Source organism: Nicotiana sylvestris, chromosome 4 (assembly GCF_000393655.2).
Source record: "Nicotiana sylvestris chromosome 4, ASM39365v2, whole genome shotgun sequence".
Classification (NCBI taxonomy): domain Eukaryota; kingdom Viridiplantae; phylum Streptophyta; class Magnoliopsida; order Solanales; family Solanaceae; genus Nicotiana; species Nicotiana sylvestris.
This window is the reverse complement of record NC_091060.1, coordinates 82,094,076-82,104,096: the sequence shown is the minus strand read 5'-3', so window position 1 is coordinate 82,104,096 and position 10,021 is coordinate 82,094,076. Positions and strand designations below refer to the sequence as shown.

At 30.7% G+C, this 10,021-nt stretch overlaps 1 protein-coding gene across 2 annotated transcripts; it reads right to left on the bottom strand.

Annotated features, from left to right (window-relative positions):
- Window positions 1-741: 741 nt before the first annotated feature.
- Window positions 742-4,436, bottom strand: LOC104224586 (NAC domain-containing protein 30-like). Of its 2 annotated transcripts, XM_009776268.2 has the most exons (4): window positions 4,307-4,436; window positions 3,020-3,187; window positions 2,675-2,946; window positions 742-1,475 (listed from the first exon to the last, which is right to left on the bottom strand). In XM_009776268.2, exons 2-4 carry the CDS (start codon window positions 3,177-3,179, stop codon window positions 1,005-1,007), a joined length of 903 nt encoding a protein of 300 aa, XP_009774570.1. In that variant the 5' UTR covers window positions 3,180-3,187; window positions 4,307-4,436; the 3' UTR covers window positions 742-1,004. The 2 variants fall into 2 exon arrangements, with proteins under 2 accessions (XP_009774570.1, XP_070027699.1); XM_070171598.1 differs by lacking the exon at window positions 4,307-4,436 and having other exon boundaries at window positions 3,020-3,247.
- Between the last annotated feature and the right edge of the window lie 5,585 nt (window positions 4,437-10,021).

The following is a 10,021-nucleotide window of genomic DNA, read 5'->3' as shown; positions in this document are numbered from 1 at the left end:
TATTTTTCAAAAAAAAAAAAATGCTTTAGGAGAGAAGCTATTTTTTCTGCTTCTCCTCAAAAGTATTTTTTTTTCTTCCAAAAGCTTGGCCAAATACTTCAACTTTGAAAAAAAAATACTTTTTTTTGAAGAAAAAAAAATGCTTCTAGGATTGGAGAAGCTTGGTCAAACAGGCTATAAGTGTTCCAAATCACTCTCCAAACCCCTAGAAAATCAGACCACCCATCCCCACAAGTCATAATTATCAAACCAACTACGAAAAATCTCAAATAGGAAAATGAGGTTCGAGAATTCAAAACGGACGGTCGGATCATTACAAGTAGGAATTGCAAAAACAGCTTGGTGATTCACACATTAAGTTGGATGTTAGTGGGTAAGCAAATTTGTTTTGTTGCTTTATATATGTAGATCTTGACTTGTAACTTGTAAAACACAAATGGAGATGCACAATAATAATAAAAACGGTATGGCCATAGGTATTACCATTATTGTTGTTATTACTTTATCTATAACAGTGGTATCCGACTCATCTTAATTATTTCATTAAGCATTTATTATCTCTAATCAGCACAAATATTAATATAAATAAATCACCCACCATAGTCATGAAAGCAGATTTAAATATGAGGTAGATTTCAATATATCAGCTTTAGCAAAAGATAAACATCCAAGTTTTCATAATAGAGAAAACTCAAGGAAAGAAGAATAAAATTGAAAGGAAAAAAATTAAAGCTTCTCCGATCAGTACGTAGATACATATAACATCAATTCACAGTTGTAGAATATCTTGAAACAGTCAATAGGTAGTTAATTAAACAACTAAAAATTCTCAAAGGTCACATTTTTCACGTGGCCTTGCAGCTTCCACATTTCCTTCTGTACTTTAAACATTTTCCTTCATGCACAGCTGCTTTTAACTCCAACCAAATTTCACGAACCCTTTTTTTAAGTACAAATCTCTACGATTATTCATAGAAGATTGTTTTTTCCCGATATAATAACAGCTATAAATCAGGATAACATTGAAGCAATTGACTCATACGATTCTGATCATCATCAACTAATGGAAGATTAGGGAAAGAATAAGAAGAAGATGGTGCCTCAATCATATCAAAAAATTGGCAATTACTCCCATAACTATTCTTGTCTTCTTCATGAGTAGCTATACTTGTTGAAATGGTAGGGCTATCAAGTTGTGGGAGTTCAACTAGTTGATTTTCAAATCCAATTATTTGGCTAGAGATGAGATCTTGATGATGATGGAGAGATGGATTAGAAAGGAATTGATGATTTAAGTTTGATGTTTGGTTGAATGGATTATAATGCATTGGATTTGGCATTTCTGAAGGTGGTCTATAACTTGTGTTGGTTACTCTGATACAAGTATAAGCAGAAGCATTTTTCCATGATTCTAAACTTGGATTGTTGTTTGGAGTTGGCTTCTTGAATGCCCTGCATACTACCCATCCTTCTTCCTGTCAATATCAAATTCCAATTTGGTCAGCAAGGTACTAAATTAAAAGATAAGTAAATAATTTTCTTCTTGATCCATTATTACCTAATCTTGTGTCATTACAAAGTTAATTTCTGGTTGAAGTGTGTGATCATCTCCTCTAAAAGTTTAAGTCGTGAGAAAGCAAAATTTTAAATACTTATTTATATTATGTCTCAACATTTCTAATTAAGACTACATTTTTGTGTGGTGACAAACCAATCTAACTGAGACATATTTTTACTTTAGTTCAATTACTTGCACTCTATATTACGATCAAGAATTGTGATTGTATGGGTGGGATACCTTCAATTTTAATTAGAGGCCACGAGTTTGAGGCTTTAATTAGATCATATATATATATATATATATATATATATATATATATATATATATATATATATATATATATATATATTCTGCATTTCACATATGAAATGTATTTTTCATTCATATATTTCTTATAAAAATAATACTAGTATGTATATATGAAGGAGTGTATATTTCTTTATTACCGTATGATGTCTGAAGTGCACTAATCAAATTAATTTAAATTCGCGCCGCTTAAAGGGCCCACTAAAGCAAAATGCTTGTTACCATTAGTTTTTTAAGGGAATTTTCAGAAATAACTATAGTTTGAAAGCTAATTACTCTACGTAGCTATAGTTTGAATATTTTCCATCTGTAGCTAGTATTTTGGTTGTTGGGTGGATTCAGTTTATTCATGACAGCAATTTGGCTATATTCATGAATACAGTTCATGACAAATTCAGTGTATTCATTTTTATCCATGAATACACACATTCGTGCAGAATATAAAAGTGAAGAAGGTTTGTCGTTTAAATTAAAAAAAAAAACATGCAATAACGAACAAGTGAAGAAGGTTTGTCGTTTAAAAATATATTGTTCTCCAGAAACCTTTTTCCAACATAAAAGTAACTTTGTGTTTCTTTTTCGTTGCCATGCCAAGTAAGTAATATTTAGATGAGAGTCCACTGTCAAAAGAAACAAACTTATTTTAATGGAAAACACGGAAAGTTAAGTCATAAATAATACTTACTATATACTGCTTCATGCGTGACACAATATTAACTATGCTCACATCAGAATATAGTAAATTATAAAAGCAAAATACAAACTACCATTTGATAGAGTTTTCAAATAGGAAATGATTAAACTGACCTGAGGAGGTCCATGTTGGGAGGTTTGGAGACGATATTCATGCATAATCCAATCACTTTTCCTACCGTTAGGAGCTCTTCCTGTGTAGAAAACAAGTGTTTTTCTCATCCCTATTATCTTCTCCTTCGATAATACTGCCTTATCTCTTCCTGTTGCCTTCCAAAATCCAGCAGCTGTAGCTCTATTTGTCCTCGTTCCACTCGGATATTTCCTGTCCTTGTGGCTGAAAAAATACCACTCGTTTTGTTCTTCATATCCCAGTTTGCACCTATCTGCATGTTAAGAATATAATATTAATTGGTTACAAGATTATCATTTCAATGTTGAATATTTAAAGAATGATACCTTGGATGTCCCATGGCTCCATTCTATAGAGATCAATATCAGTGATGACATCAAGATCAATTTTGAGGGAGCTAATTTTTCTCTTGAGGTAGTATCCAACAAGTTCTTCCTCTGTTGGATGAAATCTAAACCCTGGAGGAACACATGACTCCATTTCCATTTTTTGATCTGAGAATTTACATATATAATTGAGAAAAGTTCATTAGAGAAAATGTTGGACAAAAAAGAAAAAAGTGAAACAAAAAGAAGGGCGTAACTATAAAGGGTCATGTGAATAGTTATATCAAGGCTTGACATATATACTGTTGGAAGATATTTCTTAATTATATCTCATTTTGACATACTATAAAGGATACTTTTGCAAAGACAAACATTCCCTCTGCCTCTCAATAAAGTGTGAATCTTACACTTCTCTTCTCTTGCAGATTTGTAATCATTCTATTCACTCACATCCATTCGTGAGCAAATTAAAGCCATCATTACCTCATTCTTTTTGGTTTTTTCTTTGGGTGGGGTAGGTCATGGGGGTTTGGGGTCCTCGAATTTAAAAATATTTTTCTTAAATTTTTTTTTCTTGGGGCAATTAGGTAAATGGCAGACCATTAGTTGGTTCCTACCAAACAAGAAAACATGAAAATCATCAAGAAGCCTCAATTAGTTACATGCAATTTAGTCTTTAGGCAATGCTATGAACATGTAGGAAAAAGTAGCCGAAAACATTGACTTTGATTTTGAAAAAAAAAAAAAACATATGTTGAAATGATTTCTTTGAGTGCAATCCACTCAATAACACATGATCCCTTATAAAGAAAACCCTTTTCACACTACCATACGCATTCAATCTCTATGACTACTATTTTCACTACATGACCAATGAATTATGACATTCAAGAAAATGATAGTAATGCCTTTTTCTCTTGATATTTTCTTAGCCAATCAAATGATAGTAAGAGGGCCAAAATCTTACACTGTAATTAATACTGAATAAAAGCTACTCCGAATATAATAAATAGAAAGAAAAAGTAAGTAGACATGCAAGTAATAACAATTGAAGACGTGAAAGAAAATTCAAGATTAGTACTGTTTGAAAGGATTTCATAATTTTCCTACAGCTTAAGAATGTTTTATTAGATGGAAAAACACAAAGAAAAACTATAAACTTATCCTTCATGTTCGTTTAAATAAAACCTAAAGGAATTCATCTGCATGGAAGCAATATCAAACGCACAAAACAGAATAAATTAAGGATCACAAAGAAAAAAGAAGCAAAGAGAGAGGACCCTTTACCGTTTCTCGAGCTGAGAGAGAGAGAGACAAAGGAAGAAGGAGGAGGAGGGAGAGAGTTCTTGAAAGAATGAAGATAATGTAGTTTTGGAGAAGAGAGAAATTAAGGAGAGACTTAAGAATGAGAGAAACAAGAATGGATAAATCAGGTGTTGGTTGAAATGTTGTTGGTGAGCAAAGGATATACATATATATATATATATATATATATATATATAGACAGAGAGAGAAAAAGACTTCTTTTTAGCTAACTAGCTAGTAGAAAAAGAGTAGTAGTGTGTGATAAGCAGGTACAACAACAGAAAGGAATTACTTAAAAATTCTATGAATATGACAGAATGTGTTTTCAAGTTACTTTTTTTTTAAAAAGAAAAACTTTCATCCGGTGTCTGGTATTCATATTAGGACTTAATTAAATCCAAATTCACGTAGGAGAATTACACGTTAGGGGCAAAGCATATATGATATAACAAAAGTGACTCCATACCTAGGGTTTGAATCTGAGACATCTGGTTATAAAAAATGATAGATTACTTCCGTTTCACCATAACCTTTATTGGTTTATTTTAATTTATTTATAAAAGCTAATGTTTGCATCTGCAAATATATAGAAAAGAACAAAAAAATGCAATCTAAGAGAAAGAGTTATTTTGAAGGGGGGGTTTAGTTAATGATTACGCGTGGGGGTGGCAATATTGTTTGGACGGCGTGACAACGAATTTTCACGCCACCCCTCCGATCCTCTTCTTCATTCTCCGCCGTTATATTATGCTCTAAGATTTTCTCACTCCCTAATCTTTCCCTTTCCCTTGTCAATTCTTTGTCCTATTTTTTTCGGGTTGATAGCTTACTGTTAAATTATTTTAAAAAATAAGTGCTTAAGAGTTGCAACCTATTATTACATATAACTTAATTAATCTTATGGTGTAAATACATTATTAGTTTGAAAAGAAAAACAAAAAACACATAGTTTGAAACTAGTGCATATAGCTGGCATCTAAGGTCGAGCAATTTGTCTAAGGGATATACTCATAGTGATTTCCTTTCTTGTTCGACTATAAGTATTTTAACTATCATTATAAATTTTAAAAATCATTATGTCAAAGTGATTTATTTTTCAAAAAAAAAAAAAGAAGCTAATTATGCTATAAATATCAAGCGATGGCCGCAGTAGATAAAAACGATCAATTTCTTTTTTTTAAGTTTTGTGTTTATTTGCTGTTCTTGTTTGTATATTTGGTGCGCCGCCCTTGGACAATTGGCAGCCGTTGAACATCGACACCTGGTTCCCACGCTGTCAATGTCATGTGGCTAATCATTTGTAAGATGAGCCATTGTCAGCTCTAGTTACACTTAGCATTAATTGCCTCATTTAAAATGCATGATTTTTATTAGGGATAATATACCTCTTTCTATTCTAGAAGTTAATTTCTATACCCAATTCGTTCCAATTTTACGTAATAGTGTTTGATTGAGCATGAAATTTAAGAAAGAAAAGAAATTTTTTAAAATTTATGATCTAAAATAAGTCATAAATATTTGTGTGGTGTTAAATTATCTCATTAAGGGTAAATTAAGTATTTTAAATTATATTTTTAATAGATATAAAAAAGGGATACTCTTCTTTGAACTAACTAAAAGAAAAGAGTGGGACAGTGGGAGTATAAGTGGGCGTTTGGACATAAGAATTGTAAAATTTCGAAAAAAAATGAAAGTTTTTTTCAAGTGAAAATGATATTTGAAAATTAGAATTGTGTTTGGACATGAATATAATTTTGGGTTATTTTTGAATTTTTTGTGAGTGATCTGAGTGAAAATTTTGAAAAATAACTTTTTTGTAGTTTTTCAAATATTTAAAAAATTTCAAATTTCATCTTCAAGTGAAAATTAGAAATTTTATAGTCAAACACTGATTTCAGTCATATCTTCGAGTCCCTCCGATCTCACTTCTTTTTCTCGCTCTTCGACTCGAAAGTAAATGCTTGAGTTTTAGAAAGAAGAACCTCCTTGCTTATTGACTCTTTTTTCTTTTTCTTTTTTCTCTTTCTCTTGCTTATTGACTTGGCTTGAATTACTTACCTTATTGGTAATAAAAAAAAAAAAAAAAGATAAAGAATTACTTATAACCTTTAAAATGAATGTACAAGATAAAAGGAACTTAACTAATAGATGTTGTCCTTTGTTTTCTGATGTCTACTTCGCGGGTATTTATTGTCCAATTTATGACGTTTCTTTTTTCATTTGTCCACAAGATGAGTGTAGAAAAAGAGAAAAGAAAGGCTATTTAGCTAAAATCATTTCAATTGTATGTCACATGCGAGTAGTGGCATAGCTGAATTATATTTGGGTTATGATATGTGTTTGGGGTTCTTTTTTAACTGATCTATTTGAAGTCCCTTTTTTACTTTTTTTTGTTTCTTCTATTTCTACAAAATAAAAGAAAATTTCTGTGACATGTTCTGGAAAGAAAGGGACCTATAGCAACCACTTATTTTGTCTGTAAGAAAATAGTTGTTCTCTTCTTTTTTAATCGCTTTTGTGAATATTTTAAATTATCCAACTTTGTTCTCTTCTTTTTAGTGAAACTTGTTTTGCTTCTGCTAATTGCCACATCAATGGTTCTCTGAGATTTTCCAACAATAAATTTGTCAAGAATAACTTGCGACAAGGATAATAAAACTTTAATGAGAATATCCTCTCGTCCTGACAAGGATAACTAACACTTTGTAACTGTGCCTATATTGAGAATTGTGCAAAGGCTGATATTTTTTCTACAAGATAAATTGCACCAATATTTGTATGCTTGAATGATGATTATAACATGAGTAGTGAACATGTAGAAGCTGCTATCTGTAGTCTGAGAAGGTGTTTGGACATAATAATTTTTAGTTTCGAAAAAAGTAGTATTGTAAGTTGAAAAAATGGTATTTGAAATTATGTTTGGATATGCCTTTCATTTGAAAAATGTTGCAGTATTGTGAATGTAGAAAAAAGTTTTTTTCTGAAAATTTTGAAAAAGTACTTTTTGGAAAACTCATTTTCGAAAAATTTCAAAAAACTTGAATTTTATGGGAAAACACACTTTTTTTAAAAAAAAATTAATAAAAAAAGGAAGAATAATTTATGGACAAACGGGGCCTAATTTTAAGGAGAAGCTTCATATCATCTTAAAAAAGATGATGTATGGAAGATTAGTCCCTTTTTTAATAAATAAATAAATAAACCTTGTATTTACAAAAGAGGCCCATGTCATAAGATGCTTGATTATTCTGCTAATTAAACTCTATTCTCAGATTAACAACAAGGCCACTTCAATTTATGTTGTATTTGTGGCCTCAATGAGTTTTATTAGCGGAAATTGAACCTTAAGTAACATCAGGCAGTTGATCACCATTCAAAATGGGTGTTGAGGTAAGATTAATCTTTTAACTGCTGATGACCCTAGAACCATAGGGCAACAAGAAGCCAAAAAGAGAAAAGAAAAAAAAAAAGTAGTAGTCTTTTGATCAGACTGTCTTCCTCCCATAGTTGTCACATTGGAAGATTCATCTGACCACAAGTTTGTACAAAAATTCTCAAAAATCATCTCTATGACTATGGGACAGTTATGTCTGTCCACAAGGGGTTTGATCTAAACAGCAGATGTTTGTCTGTTGTCAGCTTTTACATTGTATTAATTCCTCTTTCCAGCCAAAGAGGACAAAAGCGAGTAAACAATAGTATTAAATTGGGAAAATTTCACATTTGAATAACTGAGCTCCTATTTCTCAATTTTATAGCATATATTTCAATTTACAACCAACTAGCACAAAAATAATAAGTTAAGATTCAACATCCAACTCAAATAGGTTCTCAAAATTACTATTTAACTTTTAAAAAAGATTCTTCAAGCTTTTAAGTTAATATTCGAATCAGTAATTGTGACTCAAATATTAGTTCAACAAACCAAATTTATTTGGGTGATGAAAATTAAATTTTTAACAAGCTTAAATATGTGGGTTTAAATTTCGATTTTGATTTTGTGAGAAATTTGGAGTTGATGTTATTTAGACTTGTTAGAAATAGTATAAGGAGGTTGTATATAAAATTAAAAGTCATTTAATGGAGATTTGGACTAGTTTTGAACAAGAATTGCAACTGAAAATCGTGGAAGAAGTTCGTTTATAGACGCTTGTATAAATGTGTATAAAAGTGTATAATGTGTGCTTCTACACTCATATACACTATTATACAAGATTATACATAATTATCCAAAAAACTGACTTCGTCTTCTTCCTTGCATCTTTTCTGGAATTTAACTCAAATCTTGCTCAAAACTACTCCAAATCACTTCAGATTTAAATTTTGAAATCCTTTTGATATTTTCAATCAATTAGAAGAACGCCCAATCCAAACAACAAACAAACTCAAAAAACCTCATTTTCGAAAGCAAAGCTTTGAATGGTCTTCAATGGTAGACTTCTACTCATCAATTTTCTTACATTATAACCAGGTGACATAAGAGGAGAAACAGAAAATATACGACCCCTTGAAGCATATGTAGAAGATGTGAAAAGAAGAGAGAGTGAAATCAATGATTGTGAGAACACAGATCTAACCCATAGCTTTTAGAAGCAATGGTTGTAAAAATACAAATTTTGAATTTGCTAGAGCTTTCAAAATATGTACAATATGAGTTAAATCGGATAACTTAAAAATATGAGCCATTTTTTATTATGGTATGAAGTCACGTGTATTTTCTTGTAATTTTTTCTTAATTTATTCACTTTTATACTTATTCTGTTTCTCAAGAATAAACTTGTGGTTGACTCATACTTTCCATTAAGAAGTTAGTGAAAACCTATTTTTCTTGGTACAAGCCTTGAGTACAGTACAAGAAAAGATCTGATAAACTAGGGTATTTGATAATATTAAATCGCATTAAGTGAATTTAATTAGGCCACACAAATAGAAAATCCAAGAACAACTAATGGAGACAAAAATTGTAAGCGAAGCTTGGCAACCAATCAAAATCATGTAATAGTGTGTAACTGTGTATATACCACTCTAGACATCGGTGCACATTCAGATTTGATCGGATTTCAATGCGTGTATTAAACATCGGACTAAAAAAAAATAGTGTGTGTTTTTCTAATGGAAACTTCTACATGCACCCATGCCTTCTGCTACAGGTTAGGTTTTTACTAATATTAGCAATTGCTAGTTGGAATTGTTATTACAAGGTTTTCAATTAATTTATGGACACTAATAAAGTATACAGAATTTTCAACTTGTCAGAGCAACTTAGCTTATACTTCAAATGAATAATTTGTTAATTTAGAGGGACAATAGTATTTTTTTTAGTTGATTGTGAGTCAATTCGAACTTATATATTTTTTGAGTGTAATAGAAATATAGTTGATTTATGTCGTAAAACAATACATAAAAGAGAAACTACAATTAAGTAATAGCACACACATACTTAAGTCTTTAAACCTTTGGTCATACTCATGACAATTGAAATAGTACTACCACTAAGTTGTATTTTTTGAAGTTGGTGTCTTGTCACAGCCAAATGAGATTAATATGAAAAACTTTTCTAAAATTCATCTAAATAGATAATAACTTGTTAATCTTGGTTTAGATAATATCATAAGAAGCAAAGGATAATTGAATAATAAAGTAAGCACTAACTAAGAAGATGACAAGTTGCTGCTTTTATTCCTACATGTCCTAATC